The 17,500-nt window shown below is 43.2% G+C and overlaps 1 protein-coding gene across 1 annotated transcript in view; it reads right to left on the bottom strand.

The window, feature by feature from the left end:
• The window catches only part of LOC311232885 (disks large homolog 4-like), a gene marked incomplete at both ends in the record, with an annotated part of 412,013 nt that overhangs the window by 90,883 nt on the left and 303,630 nt on the right, over nucleotides 1-17,500 (bottom strand). The window contains 1 exon segment of the mRNA XM_084319719.1: nucleotides 7,079-7,135. Coding sequence (XP_084175845.1) covers nucleotides 7,079-7,135 — 57 coding nt within the window.

The following is a 17,500-nucleotide window of genomic DNA, read 5'->3' as shown; positions in this document are numbered from 1 at the left end:
CATACATATACTGTATCTACCATAGATCACCATACATATACTGTATGTACTAACTAGAGAGTGCTTCACCATAGATCACCATACAAATACTTTATGTACCAGACTAGAGAGCGTGTCACCATAGATCACCATACATATACTGTATGTACCAGAGAGAGTGCTTCACCATAGATCACCATACATATACTGTATGTACCAGACTAGAGAGTGCTTCACCATAGATCACCATACATATACTGTATGTACTAACTAGAGAGCGCTTCACCATAGATCACTATACATATACTGTATGTACCAGACCAGAGAGCGCTTCACCATAGATCACCATACATATACTGTATGTACTAACTAGAGAGCGCTTCACCATAGATCACCATACATATACTGTATGTACCAGACCAGAGAGCGCTTCACCATAGATCACCATACATATACTGTATGTACTAACTAGAGAGCGCTTCACCATAGATCACCATACATATACTGTATGTACCAGACTAGAGAGTGCTTCACCATAGATCACCATACATATACTGTATGTACCAGACTAGAGAGAGCGCTTCACCATAGATCACCATACATATACTGTATGTACCAGACTAGAGAGAGCGCTTCACCATAGATCACCATACATATACTGTATGTACCACACTAGAGAGCGCTTCACCATAGATCACCATACATATACTGTATGTACCAGAGAGCGCTTCACCATAGATCACCATACATATACTGTATGTACCAGAGAGCGCTTCACCATAGATCACCATACATATACTGTATGTACCAGACTAGAGAGCGCTTCACCATAGATCACCATACATATACTGTATGTACTAACTAGAGAGCGCTTCACCATAGATCACCATACATATACTGTATCTACCATAGATCACCATACATATACTGTATCTACCATAGATCACCATACATATACTGTATGTACTGTACCAGACTAGAGAGAGCGCTTCACCATAGATCACCATACATATACTGTATGTACCAGACTAGAGAGTGCTTCACCATAGATCACCATACATATACTGTATGTACCAGACTAATATTATCCTGGTATACTATGGCATATTTAAGTAGTAGTAGGTGGTATTATCCTGGTATACTATGGTATGGTAAAGTAGTAGTAGGTGACATTATCCTGATATACTATGGTATGGTAAAGTAGTAGTAGGTGACATTATCCTGATATACTATGGTATGGTAAAGTAGTAGTAGGTGACATTATCCTGATATGGTAGGGTAAAGTTGTGATAGGTGATAACAGTCCTCAGTTACCATGGCAAGAACTCACTGCAGAGATTCATTTTAAACATATTTAAAGCTCACAGTTCACCTCAAAATGCAGTAGATTCTAATCTTTCTCTGCTTAATGTTTGTTTTGTAGCAAGTAACCGCCCCTTCCTGACAAAAGAAGCCACCCAACTCCTCGTCCAATCAACAGTCATCTCCCGCCTCGACTACTGCAACGCACTGCTTGCTGGCCTCCCGGCCACTGCCACCAAGCCTCTTCAACTCTTTCAGAACGCAGCGGCCCGTCTGATCTCAAACCTACCGAAGTCAGCCCATGTCACCCCACTTCTTAGGGACCTGCACTGGCTCCCCATTGCTGCACTTATCTGCTTCAAGGCCCTCGACCTGGCATACCGTGCGGCAAAGGGAACCGCTCCCGCCTACCTCCGGTCAATGGTCTCTAACTACACACCCTCAAGACCCCTACGCTCTGCTTCTTCTGGCCGTCTCAGACCCACTCCTATCCAAGCTCCGGGAGGGTCATCAAGGAGAACCTGCCTTTTCTCAGTCCTTGCCCCACAATGGTGGAATGAACTACTACCCACCCCAGTCAGGACAGCCGAAACCCGTCCAATCTTTCGCCGTCGACTAAAGACGCACTTCTTCAACCATTATCTGAAATTAAAAAAATGAACTGTCATGCACTTGTCCTAATAAACTAACCTACACTGTAGCACGCAACACTTTGATGAACATTGTTACTCAGCTGATAGAGTTGTGCCCTTACTGATGACTTGTCGTATAGAACTTGTAAGTCGCTTTTGGATAAAAGCGTCAGCTAAATGACTAAATGCAAATGTAAATGTAAATGTAGTAACGTTAGGAATTCCATCCGTTCAAACCTCCTCGTTACTAAGTGCCTCCATCAGAACTACATAAGAGGAGCTCCGGTCTCATCTCCATCAGAACTACATAAGAGGAGCTCCGGTCTCATCTCCATCAGAACTACATAAGAGGAGCTCCGGTCTCATCTCCGGAGCGTAGCGTGGCACAGCGTTGGCACAGTGTTGGCGCCCACCTGGTGCCCACGGCGTTCTGACTCCCAGCCACCTACTACAACCTCCGCGTGACCCCGCCTCCCCGTGCCAACCCACCGCAGCGGCTTCAGAGGCCGTGGCTCTGGTCCAACCGCCCCGCGTGAGCGTAATCTAATGGAAAACCCTGGCCCAGGAAACAGTGTGTAGAAAGAGACACACACAGGCACGTGCACAGATGGGGCCCAATAGGGGGCTTGAACCCCTGCCCTCAGAGTCAAAAAGTGCCCGTTTTCTATCCGCTGGTGTTAATTGTATTTTATTTATGTATTTATTTTCATTGAAATTCTATCAAATATAAAGAGGAAACTGTATAGTAGTATAAAAGAAAATACACTATATAAATGTAATAACATATTGTTCCATTCAGTCATGGCTCTATACAGCACTTTTCGTTGCATTGACCCTGTTTTAGCTTTAGGGCAGGGGTCAGGAACCTTTTTGACTGGGAGAGCCATAAAAGCCAAATATTTCTAAAAATATTTCATTGAGAGCCATATAGTATTTTTAACGTATAATAAATTAAATATGTCTTACTTTTAATGCGACTTCTGGTGCTGCATGGTTTTGCTGATGGCCTTGTAATCTGGTTCATACGTGCTGAGATTGAGCTTCATGCAGGCGTTGAGGCTTCCATCAGTTAAACGTGAGCGTAGGTTGGTCTTAATGTTCCTCATATGCGAGAATGACTGCCCATATGCATATGTAGAGCCAAACATGGTCAATACGGCAATACTCACGCTGCATTGTGTGGTATGTCACAGGAAGCTCGTTCCAAGTTTTAAGAATCAGCTGGTCTTCAGGTTGAAGATTTTTAATTTCTGTCCACTTGTGTTCCCTCGCCAGCTCTGCTCGCTATATCTTCAGCTACAGATACTATTAGCTGTATCTTCAAAACTAATTTCTGTTTACTTTAAAATGACACAGTATTATTAAGAAATATCACAAGTATAAAAAAAAAAAAAAAAAAAAAAGGGGGTTTTTTTTCTCAAAAAATTCTGGGGGCCATATGCTGTCACCAGAAGAGCCATATATGGCTCGCGAGCCATAGGTTCCCGACCCCTGCTTTAGGGACTTGATAGCACCCTCTTGTGGCATGTCTCGTCTTGTATGTGTGTATTTCAGAGCTGGGTGTTAATTGGCTATATAGACACGTAGGATGACTCATCAGCTTGATATTTCTTAAAAAGACAATGAGTGATACCGTCAGCCTCTCTTCGACTGTCGACCAGGAGAGCTTGACGTGCATTTTTTTAACATTACAACGTGATGTACAGCTTAGGGCAAGCCGAGCTGCTCTGTTTTGAACCAGCTGCAACTTTCCCAAGTCTCCCTTGTTTGCCCCTGACCAAATCATTGAGCAATAGTCAAGATGTGAAAGTACTAGAGTTTCAATGACTTGTTTGGTTAGTTGCGGGCGGTGTTAAAAACTCTGAACACCTCCTTATTACCGATATATTTCTCCCCATTCTTATCACCACTGATTCTGTGTCTCGTCCATGATAGTTTGTTCACTAGAGTGACAGAACATGGCAGCACATGACAGCACATGACAGCACATGACAGCACATGACAGCACATGACAGCACATGACAGCACATGACAGCACATGACAGAACATGGCAGCACATGCCAGAACATGGCAGCACATGACAGAACATGACAGAACATGACAGCACATGCCAGAACATGGCAGCACATGACAGAACATGACAGAACATGGCAGCACATGGCAGAACATGACAGAACATGACAGCACATGCCAGAACATGGCAGCACATGACAGAACATGACAGAACATGACAGAACATGACAGCACATGACAGCACATGACAGCACATGGCAGCACATGGCAGCACATGGCAGGACATGACAGAACATGACAGAAAGTGACAAAACATGACAGAACATGACAGAACATGGCAGCACATGACAGAAAGTGACAGGACATGACAGAACATGACAGAACATGACAGAACATGACAGAACATGACAGAACATGGCAGCACATGACAGAACATGACAGAACATGACAGAACATGGCAGCACATGACAGAACATGACAGAACATGACAGAACATGGCAGCACATGACAGAAAGTGACAGGACATGACAGAACATGACAGAACATGACAGAACATGGCAGCACATGACAGAACATGACAGAACATGACAGAACATGGCAGCACATGACAGAAAGTGACAGGACATGACAGAACATGACAGAACATGACAGAACATGGCAGCACATGACAGAAAGTGACAGGACATGACAGAACATGACAGAACATGACAGAACATGACAGAACATGACAGCACATAACAGCAGCACACATGGCCACTATTTCTCTCACAACAAGGAGCATATTGGACCTATGAATGCATGCATACTCACTCACTCACTCACTCACTCACTCACTCACTCACTCACTCACTCACTCACTCACTCACTCACTCACTCACTCACTCACTCACTCACTCACTCACTCACCCACCCACTCACACAAATCAGGAGACATAATGTAATCAGATGAGCTGCAAGGAAGACTCCATCCTTTACAGAGAGGGACAGTTTATTACGTTTTTCACCGGTGGGAAGCAGAGCAGCATAGCAATGTATCCAGTAATTCAATGAGCTGCCCCCGTCTGTGGTCTACATAGAAATGTGTCCGTGCAGAATCCTCTCAAGGTTATGAAAGAGTCACGCTACAATCCAACACTGCCACCTACAGGCGGGAGTCCCACACTGCAGCCAGCCAGGCTCTGGGCTGCGCCCGGTACAGACACAATCCTGACACTACTATCCAGATTAACCAGACTGTATAGTGTAGCAGGGCCGTGCTGATCTCCAGGCAGAACAGGCACAGTGCCTGGTTCCCGTCTTAGTGTCAGTAGTGGAATTATTTAATGAACGCCCTCTTAGTTATTCAATTGGTTTCATCCAAACCCATATAATTTGGATATCATTTGAACTTGAAGGTCACAAAACTCAATCATCTTATCTTATCAGATCAGATAAGATCAGATCAGATAAGATAAGATACAATAAGATACAATAAGATAAGATAAGATACAATAAGATCAGATCAGATCAGATGATAAGATTGGATCGGATCAGATACGATACATTAAGATAAGATAAAATAAGATAAGACTAGATAAGATAAGGGGAAATTACAGCACAATGCACCATTTTTCAACTTCATCCATGGACCTCCATTCATCAAGAGAGATGCAAATGAATTGCCTTTTAATTAGCTGCCATTCAAACAATCATATAAGCACCGTTAGTAGGAGTAAGAGCTGTCAGACAATAGAGGCATCATGGCTGTGGACCTACTGAGTGTTTACACCAGTCCTCTGATAGTATCTTGTGATACTCAAGTAGGCAAACACCCTATCTAGCCTCATACCCCAGCTATTAGAAACATGTATGTAAAGGTTATCCATTATATATACATATTCAAGTTTATAACCTTTTTCCTTATGGCATTTGTAATATTTAAAAATTATGTTACCATGACAACAGTGGTAATATTATTATAATATTGTTATGAATGAATACATGGGTATTGCATTGCAAGATGCATTTGAACAACTGGGGTTGTTGATGCTCTTTTATGGGACATGCACGTGTGGGACATGCAATGAAACAAAAACAATAGGCATTAATGAAAGGCTAAATAAATATAAATTAAATACAAAACAATTCATATGAATTAGCGTGATTCCAATCACCAGTTCAAGTGACGCTAACTATGAAGAGTGAGAACTGCTCCGAGATAACGGTGGCCTAATGGTTAGAGAAGCGGGTTTGTGACTGGGCTGGTTCGATCTCCCGGACCGGCAGGAAGAAATCTGGGCTGGGGAAGTGAATTAATGAACTCTCTCCTATCCCCTTAACACCAACCACTGAAGTGCCCTTGAGCAAAGCACTTAACCCCCAACTGCTCCAGTGGAGTTGCTCAGTGGCCAACAGTGTCAGACTGTGGTTGTACTGGGCAGCTCCCAGGTATGAATGGAACTGTGTGAATGTGAAGCAGGGCGTTCCTGAAAAAGAGCATCCGCTCAGCGAACCTACCCTGGGTAAAATAAAGGTTAATAAAAGATAAAATAAAATAATAATAACGGACTAAACGGAAGCTGTGTCCAGAGAACTCCCGCTAGCGAAGCAGCTCTCCACGTCTCAAAGGTGAAGCAGGACAGACCAGACGCACAGGGGACACAGACGGTGTCTCCATGGAAACCAACCAAACCAAAGACCCGCCCCCACAACGAGGTGGAAGCCAATGACGACCAACGTTGGTTTGGCAACCCGGCGGGGGGGTTGGATTGTGAGCGGCCAGTGCCGGCCGCAACTTTAAACCCGCTTAGGCTTCTGACCACGACACAGATGACCTCGTGACTTTCCTCGCGTGGTGCGGATGAGACGACGTGAGGACGAGCTCGCCGCCTGTGATGAGATGACATCAGAGGGCAGGTGATGATGATGATGACGACGTCAATGAATGATGATGATGATGATTACAGCGATGATGATGATGATGATGATGATGATGATGATGATGATGATGATGATGATGACAACGACGATGATGATGATTATGATGACAACGGCGATGATGATGATGATGATTATGACGACGGCCATGATGATGATGATGATGATGATGACTGTGATGATGAGGAGGAGGAGGATGAAGATGCTGGACAGCGGCGTCATGCTGCGTTCTTACCAGTGTGGAGACGGCAGAGGTGTACATTGGAGTGTGTCCCGCTGACATCAATACTGGCTGGAGGAGCAACAACAACAACAACAACAACAACAACACAGAGAGGGTCAGTGTTCAGGTGTGGGGGGGGGGCTACAGCTGATCCCAGGTCAGTCAAACGACACAGAGAGGGTCAGTGTTCAAGTGGGGGGGGGGGGGGGGGGGGGCTACAGCTGATCCCAGATCAGTCAAACAACACAGAGAGGGTCAGTGTTGAGGTGGGGGGGGGGGGGGGGGGGGGCTACAGCTGATCCCAGATCAGTCAAACAACACAGAGAGGGTCAGTGTTCAGGTGAGGGGGGGGGCTACAGCTGATCCCAGGTCAGTCAAACAACACAGAGAGGGTCATTGTTCAGGTGGGGGGGGGGGGGGCTACAGCTGATCCTAGATCAGTCAAACAACACAGGTGCAGAGGGTCATAGGGCTGTTTCCCCGAAGCCTGTTTTTGGGATTCGAACTTCTTCAGGGTTTTTCGAACACTGAGGAAGGAACATAATCGTTCCAACAACATTTGTTTCAGGCTGCCATTAAATATACCAAAATCTGTGAGTGCTGGTCCAAGCGTATTGCTTTCTTTTTCTAATGAATAAAAAATTAAAATCTTTTTTTTATAAATATCCTCAAACAAAATCCTCAATTTGAATAAAGTGATTAATCTGATTAAATGAGTCTTTAAAAAAATCAACTTTCTTTAATGAATATAACTAATAATAACAAATTATTATACTAATTAATAATATATATATATATATAATATAATATAACGAATGAATATAAAAATCAGTTTTTTTAATACTATAATATTAGTGTAGCCTAATCTTTATCTGCAACTGTGAAGAAAAACCCCATTGGTTTAAACCGAATGAATAGAAAAAATATATAAAATGAAAAAGAATGTTGATTTAGAATTCTAATGCCAACGTAACGAACGAAGGTCCGAACGATCGAACGTTTGGGCTCAGCCCTAGGTGGGGGGGGGGGGGGAATCAAAACACGTCTCCATTCCTCTATATATATATATATATATATTTAATTTCATTTTTATTTGTTCCGTTCATGGTAATGCATATTATAAAAGTATAAAAGGATCATTTCATAATCAAACGTTTCAATTTGCACATTCCATGAGAGAAAGGGAGGAGGGAGAAGAAAATCTTATTTAGCCTGCCCCCTCACTCAAAACAATAAATACACAATAGAAATAGATTGTGTAGAATACATAGAATACATTATAGTATTTAACAATCAATACTTGTCATACGGAATCGACACACAAATTCAATACAATATTTCATTTCAAACCTTATTCAAATTCAAAAGACAACTGAGGTTTCCCTCATTTACAGTCACGTCGAGTGATGTTCAGTCGACCCCCCCCCCCCCTATCTAATGTGCAGGTCTACTGTCTCACACTCACACACACACATAGAATCTTTATTTATGTCCACATAAAGACAATGTTTAAAGGACACAAATATTATCAGTGCACTTGTACATTGTGGGTTATTCTGATACAGTCGTGCCCAAATTGACAAAGTTACACACACACACATAGATGATGAACCTGACAATCTACACACAGCTCACGGATACAGATAGCAGCGTCTTCTCCAAATTGCCCGGCTGCCAATAATTGCTGACACTGAGCAATATCTTGCTAATTGTTTGTCTCTTCTCTTCGGAAGACCGGCCATCTGAAGGCCTCTAACACCCAACTTATGGACATGACCCAGGCCTCCAAATATGAAGACTAAAAGTTTACAGTTGTAGACGAGTTGTGATATGGTATGCTCTAACAGTTGATATTTTAACATTTTGGTTGTAAAGGCTTCCTCTCTAGACTGTAGTCAAACGTGCAGCCAACTTCTAGGATGAGAACCTCTCTGTTATTCTCATTAAAAATAACAACATCAGGGGTGTTTGCTGAAATATCAGAGAACAATGAATTGTCCCTACACAGATTAAGCATATATGGCTTCACACTGGTGTGCTTATACAGCTTATAATGTTGCAGGTGACCCGAGTGTGGAACTGACACTGTCTGCAATCAGATCCACGATCATATCATGCCTACAAATGTAGAGCCCTTTGTATGCATGACAGCCATTGAGTATGTGAGACATGGTTTCTGTTGTCTGTTCGTGACCATGGTGTATGCAGTGTGGGCTATGACTGCCAGGGAACCAGATGGAAAGGTTGAGCATTGATGGTAAAACCTGTAGCCTAGCTTTTAAAGTAAAAATGATGATGCTCTCATCTATAGCTAAATTTTTTAAAACTGCGTGCGAGACAGAGTGGTCAGCGGCAGGGAGACAGGCAAGCTTCCCTTGCAGTTTAAGCTCAGGTCTACTGTCTCACACTCGCACGCACGCACGCACGTACACACACACACACACACACACACACACACACACACACACACACACACACACACACACACACACACACACACACACACACACACACACACACACACACACACACACACACACACACACACACACACACACACACACACACACACACACACACACACACACACACACACACACACACACACACACACACACACACACACACACACACACACACACACACACACACACACACACACACACACACACACACACACACACACACACACACACACACACACACACACACACACACACACACACACACACACACACACTAGATAAACAGCATCCCACTAAGATCTGACCCCGATTCTTATTGGCCTAGAATTGTGTTTCTGTTCATCTAATCATGGTATGAATTGCTCATGAAGAAAGAAATGTCACAATATATCTGCAAGTTTCCCTAAAAGCTCAAAACGCTGCAGTTATTTTTGGATTCCATCTTTTAAAAGCCAGATTGCATAATTCCATCCTTAATTTGCACCAAACTGAAAATATTAGCCCCTAAATGGGTCATCACAACACATCAAAGGAAATGTATTGTCTGTTTACAGTTTATATATGTTCAAAACACTTGTAACTGGAATCAGCTACTTTCTATGTTACATTTGTTATTTGCTCATGAATCTAATACATAACCACCTCACATCATATCATTAATCTATTACATGACCACCTCACACCTTATCATGAATCTAATGACAACCTCTGCAGCCTCAAGCAACATTATTTAACATGTTAATTGAGGTAGGCAGAAATTAGTTTTTTAAGCGGTTGAGTTTACATTGGGGTGTATATCGTCTGCCAGAGGGTAAGAGCTCATATGGGACGTGGAGAATATGAGATGATCAGACAATATTCTCTGTACTTTCCTGAGAACAGACTGACTCATATATTGACAGGAGGGACTGGTGTTCATTCGTAACCTTCATAGCAGTAATACATTCAAGATTCAAGATTCAAGATTGTTTATTGTCATGTGCACAGTTAAACAGACAGTTTGCCATACAATGAAAATCTTACTTTGATTGTCCGCCCTTCACACAAAATCACACAATACTTAAAGGAAAACTCCAACATTTTGGGAAATTAGCTTATTTGCCATCTACCCTGGAGTTAGACAAGAAGATGCATACCTTTTTCTTCTCTGTGCATGTAGTAGGAGTAGGAAGACGCGCACCGTTAGCCTAGCTTAGCGTCAGTCACTGGAAGTAGGTTCCTCCATTAGCCTAGTTCCCAACGTCTTCCTACTCCTACTGCATGCACAGAGAAGAAAAAGGTATGTATCTTCTTGTCTAACTTCAGGGTAGATGGCAAATAAGCTAATTTCCCAAAATGTTGGAGTGTTCCTTTAACTAAAAACATATTTTAAATACAAGCGAGTGCTAGAAAAGAAGGTAAAAATAGATAAATATAATATATACAAGGCACAGTGAGTAACATTGCACGTTCTGATCAATATTTACATATAAATGGAGGTGACAGTACTGGGTCACAGCAGCAGTTAAAAAAGTGTCTTTCAGTGATTCATAGTTCGGGGAAAGGGTGACAGTGTTGGTCACAGCAGCAGTCAGGTCAGAGTGTCTGCCTGGAACAAAAGCGGGGTGGGGGGGATCAGTTTCAAGAAGGTGTGTGTCTGTGGGGGGGGGGGGGGGGGGGGGCTAGGTGGAGGAGCTGGCATTCACAAGCCTGATGGCCTGTGGGTAGAAACTGTTTGTCAGTCTCGTAGTCCTGGTTTTCAGAGTCCTGTATCGCCTGCCTGATGGCAGGAGGTTGAAGAGTCTGTGCTGGGGGTGTGTACTGTCCTTAATTATGTCTGGTCCACCTCATGCACCCCGAGTCTGGTCCTCCCTGAGTCTGAACCACCCTGAGTCTGATCCACAGTCTTCAACATCATCATAATCATCACCATAATCATCATCACCATAGTAATCATCATCATCATCATCATCATCATCATCATCATCATCATCATCATCATCATCACCATCATCATCATCATCATCATCATCATTATCAGAATAACTCAAAATATTGTCGCTGCTAATCTCTCTTGACATAATCTAATTTATATTTAGTTACATTTTTTCCATTAAAGGGATAGTTCAGAGTTTTAGGAACCCTAGCACGCCACTAGGCGGCACTTTGCCCTCGTCTGTCGGCTTCGGGCTGTAATTTTGCCATTTGTCATTTTTGTGGGATTGTTATCAACTTTTGACCTGTACATCATATCATCATGTGTCCGACAGCAGTGCACACAGGCGTGGCGTACCGTACACGGTACGCAGCATGTTAAGAGGTTAAAGGTGCTATAGATAACATTCAACCACTAGATGTCGCACTAGAGCACCAGCCTGTGCTGAGCAGAGAAATGGGATGTAGGGAGAGAATACATGCATGCAACATATAAACAACAACATTCATTTTGGACCCGCCTAAATCATTCATATTATACATTCATTATAATATCATTATATCAATATAATTTCTGCGGAGGAAAAGCAATACTTTTATTCCACACCTTTCTAAAAGCTCTGTGGACATGTTATTTAAAAGATTACTCTACATACGATTTTTATCTATAGCACCTTTAACAAAATGCCAGTTTTAAATTAAATAATAATAGCATTGCTAAGGCATTGACACAAAGACTGAGGCCGAGAGGAACAGTAGTCCTTGACATGAGCGGCAGAGGCGGTAGGTGGAGTCCTGCTGTAACACAAGACTAAGTGAGTCTTCAATAGTCTACACCTGTTTGCATTTGTACCCGACCAAATGCATCCGTCAATACGCAAGGTGACTGCGCTCATGTTCGCCGGGACGCCCGGCGTATCTGTTGACCGCGTGTCCGACAGCAGCGTGTGAATTAATAGAACAGCTCGTCACCGTTGGTTAGTGTGTGTAGCGTTCTGTCTCGAAGCGGAGGACGGTCGCTGCGCTCGGGTCGGAAGACGAGGCGCGTGACCTCGAGGCGCGTGCGGCAGAGCTGGAGTTCATTCACCCATTTCACCGAACGTTCTCTATAAACCTGTACCAGCAGTCCTACAGGTATTTTGACAGCAGTCCTACAGGTATTTTAACAGCAGTCCTACAGGTATTTTAACAGAAGTCCTACAGCTAGTTTTAACAGCAGTCCTACAGGTAGTTTTAACAGCAGTCCTACAGGTAGTTTTAACAGCAGTCCTACAGGTATCTTTTAACAGAAGTCCTACAGGTAGTTTTGACAGCAGTCCTACAGGTAGTTTTAACAGCAGTCCTACAGGTATCTTTTAACAGAAGTCCTACAGGTAGTTTTGACAGCAGTCCTACAGGTAGTTTTAACAGCAGTCCTACAGGTATCTTTTAACAGAAGTCCTACAGGTAGTTAGGTAGTTTTGACAGCAGTCCTACAGGTAGTTTTAACAGCAGTCCTACAGGGATTTTGACAGCAGTCCTACAGGTCGTTTTAACATCAGTCCTACAGGTATTTTGACAGCAGTCCTACAGGTATTTTGACAGCAGTCCTACGGGGAGTGTTGTGAAGGGCCAGATTAACATTGAGAATCTACGTTTTATTGTTTTATATAACTTGTATATTATTTATATATATAAGCTATATCCCTTTAAGCCTCCATTTGAATCATAGCATTATTCGCTTTCCTCATTGGATAATGCCCTTGACGTTCGCAGCGCCAAGGACCGCGCCCCTGAGACAGGTTCAAAGGCGAGTCTGGACAAGTTGGGACATGCCTGGTGCCAGCGCATTGATTCCAGACAAGAGCTGAGGCTGGGCACTAGAAAGCCCTCTAAGTATATATATCGTGGAAGGCGCGAACAGTAGCAGTTCGGTAAAGCAGTGTTCGTCTAAGTAGCAGTTGTATGAAGTAACGTGAAGTTCGTCCGGAGTAATGCAATAGCAGTAGCTGCACCTAGCGTATAGCAGAGTCAAGTTCGACCTAACTTAATGTGAAGTAAAGAGTCGTCATTTAGTGTGAATCGTATTACAAGCAGTTCGTTCGTTTAGTAACTAGTGTGAACCTTAGCAAGTGTGTGTGGACTTAGTAATTAGTGCCAGCACACGAGGAGGGCCTAGTAGCAGAACTATTGGACATGTGCACATTGGAACCTACCGCGGCGATATTGTAGAACCATTATTGGTTGGATTATAGTGATTGTGGAACGTAGTACCGTGGAGAAGAGCATCGTTAATACCCACTGTCGTTTGGATTTAACTACCTTGAAGATCTTACCTCGGGCTAGCTTCGAGGACGAAGCTGGCTGGCTATCATCATTGCTATCGAGCATTGGATTACAGCTATTACCTTGCTACTGAGCACTTGGATTATAAAGACCGGATCCGTATGAGAACCCCTTTTCTTCAAGTGAACAGCCTGAGTATCCATACCTTCTTCCTTCCTCCGGAGCTTACAACTCTGGAAGGATATCACCTGTCTCCAGCGGTACCCTCGTTTGCCCCCCTATATTGCCATCCCACGCCAGGCGGCGTTTGGTCTAGTATACCTAGCTTAGGAATTATTCATTCCCACTGACTTTGCTACTCGCTGACTTTCTCATATTATTCGCCATAAAAGAGCGACCAAGTCATTCCCATTTGTATATTGGCTGCATAATAATAAATACTGTAAATGATATCTCCTTGTCACCGTGCCGTCTATTCTGAGTGTCTGCCATATTTAACTGTACTGTCTGGCAAGTAATAATAATAATAATATGTAGTAGTGGTTTAATCTATCACAATCTTTAATACAGTCAGGGTTTTGTAACCCCTCAGTTACAGGTCGTTTTGACAGCAGTCCTACAGGTAGTTAGGTAGTTTTGACAGCAGTCCTACAGGTAGTTTTGACAGCAGTCCTACAGGTAGTTAGGTAGTTTTGATAGCAGTCCTACAGGTAGTTTTAACAGCAGTCCTACAGGTAGTTTTAACAGCAGTCCTACAGGTAGTTTTAACAGCAGTCCTACAGGGATTTTGACAGGAGTCCTACAGGTAGTTTTAACAGCAGTCCTACAGGTAGTTTTAACAGCAGTCCTACAGGGATTTTGACAGGAGTCCTACAGGTAGTTTTAACAGCAGTCCTACAGGTAGTTTTAACAGCAGTAGGTAGTTTTAACAGCAGTCCTACAGGGATTTTGACAGGAGTCCTACAGGTAGTTTTAACAGCAGTCCTACAGGTAGTTTTTTTTTTTTTGATATTTTCCCCCTCCTTTTTCCTCCGATTTTTCTCCCATCCCAATGTTTAGTCGTTATGCCAATTCCCAATCCCCTTCCTGGTCGCTGCGCACTTACCCCCCACAGTCGGTCTGGGAGAGTGGAGGCTACCATGTGCTTCCTCCGACACACGTCCAGCCAATCAACCGCTTCTTTTCACCTGGCAGCGCGGATTCTCACTGAGAGGGCGTAGCGTGTGGAAGGATCACACTATCCCACTTAGATCCTATCCGCGCTTAGCAAGCGCCCCGACCAAACTGTAGGAGTCGCTGTTTACAACGACCCGGACCCACCCCGCCAGCTTCTCCCACCCTCTAATACTGCCAATTGTATTAGTGTGAACGGCCAGCCAAGCTGGTGACAACCCCGGAGCTGTGAGCTGGATTCGAACAGGCGAATCCAGCCGCTCCGGGGTTGGTGACGAACGCAATCTCCGTTACGCCACCTGACCGCCCCCTACAGGTAGTTTTGACAGCAGTCCTACAGGTCGTTTTGACAGCAGTCCTACAGGTCGTTTTGACAGCAGTCCTACAGGTCGTTTTGACAGCAGTCCTACATGTAGTTTTAACAGCAGTCCTACAGGTTGTTTTGACAGCAGTCCTACAGGTAGTTTTTAATAGCAGTCCTACAGGTAATTGATGCCGAATAGATGGTGTTGCCTAGGTGGACAATGTCCATGTCAATGGAGCTCATAAATGATCCCAGAATAATAATATTAATATCTGTGTAATAAAAATATCCATGTCCATCTCATTATCCATGCTTTCCCGACTTCACATTCGGCACATAGGCTCATCCCTAATATCATCTGAAAACATGGTATTTATCTCTAGCTTTAGTTTAGTTTAGTTTATTTGACAATTATTAAAACATGTTACAACAAGTCATGCATCCTAAAATGATCAAGGATAGTACAAAAAAGTCACAGACTTGTTTCCATTTAGGTCCTTGGTCTCAGCAGCACATAGTATTTACATAAACATGTATTACACATATTATCATCAGCCTACAGTATATTGCTAAAAATAAAATGTAAAAGTAAAATACAACATTATTAATAAGATATGTATAAAATGTACAGACACACTAAAACTACACTACATTAAAACAGGAGGCTTCCTGAGTTACTCTTAGGGCTGGGCGATAAAACGATAACGATAACTATCGCGATAAATTATTTCCTCGAAATAAACATGAAACGTGGTTGCAAAGTTTCGATATATCGATTTCCAAGCTTGGCTCCGTTCAGCCTCGGCTCAGCACACCCACTAACAACAACCAACGTTACGTGATGACGTGACGTGCATACGCACAACAGCTAACAACCAATCAGTGAAGGAGATGGCCGAGAGCGAACGAGATCCGGAAGGAGACCCAGAGGTACTAGGACTCACTCAACAACAAGGCTTGCTAGGCTAATTAGCTTGCACGGCGTTGTTTTATATATTTACGTGCCGAGTATGTGTGTGTTTTGAATTCTGAGGCCACGTTTAAGTAGTGTGGGGTATACAGTGGACGTCGTTTCAATATATTGTGGCGGAAGAGTTTTAGTGTCATATTTATTGTCATGAGATGCTCCGCTTGTCGGCTACTGTTAACGTGCGCGGACTGATGACGACATCAACTCGACTTGAGACATTCGCAGCAGCATAATAAGTTAATTAAACTTGACAGACATTATATCGACGATAATTATCGATATCGAATTATATGAAAATAATTTTATCATTTTATCGCGATAACGTTTTTGGTCATATCGCCCAGCCCTAGTTACTCTGTGACATTTTCTAGGAGCCATTTCCTAACATTCACCTTGAAACTATACAAGTTCAAGCCCTGTTTGGTGGTCCCATCTTTGTTCTACACCTTGGAGGATGCAGGTTTGCTAAGCTAGATCTCGTTCTGTGGCTGTGTGATTCCCTAACACTAGGAAAATAGTTGCTAAAATATTTGGGGGCCCTGTTATGGATTATTTTGTGTACCATGTTGAGCCTAAACTGGGCTACTCTGGCCTCAACTGGTAGCCAGTTGAGCTCCTGAAAATGTCTCCTCCCAACATGATCACGAGGGCCTAGGCCCATCCACAACCCTGATCAGCTTATTCTGTGACACCTGTAGTTTCTTATTTAATGAAACTGACAGCATCCCAGACCAGGCTACACTAGCATAATCAAAATGACACTGCACCAGGCTGTTGGCTAGTAGTCTAAGGCTTTCCCTGTCAAGCAGATTGGCCTTTCTAGCCAAAAACCTGGTGCAGGCATTTACTTTACCCAGCACCTGTAAGGCCATTCCCTCCCCCCCAGACTGTCATGCAGCATACAGCCCAGGTACTTCACTGCTGTTCTTGCTGCTATAACCTCTGACCCTAATTCTACCTGGAGTTCAGGGCCCTCATTTATAAATTTTTCTCAGAAAGTATTCTATTTTCATACGTAAGCACAGAATTTAGAATGTGTGCACGCACAAAAAAACTGGACTTATCACACGTGCGTACACAGGTCCTACGCACACCTGTCTTGATAAATATGACTTTGATCCTACGTTTGAGCTTGTGCACTGTTTTAAGTATTTGCATACCAGAACCGCCCCGATTAACCATATACGGTAATGGAACACCCCCATGAAATGTGGAAAAGTGGACTAACCCGAGCGAACTCTGAGAGACTTCACTGAGAGCGAGATTGATCACCGAGGTCCAACCAACAAATTGAACGTATACAGCATTTCCCGTTGTGAACAATCTTATTTGGAAACATGACA

The sequence above is a fragment of the Notolepis coatsorum genome (assembly GCF_963971535.1).
Source record: "Notolepis coatsorum genome assembly, chromosome: 8".
NCBI lineage: Eukaryota > Metazoa > Chordata > Actinopteri > Aulopiformes > Paralepididae > Notolepis > Notolepis coatsorum.
The sequence above is the reverse complement of the archived record's forward strand: the minus strand, read 5'-3'. Positions and strand labels throughout refer to the sequence as shown.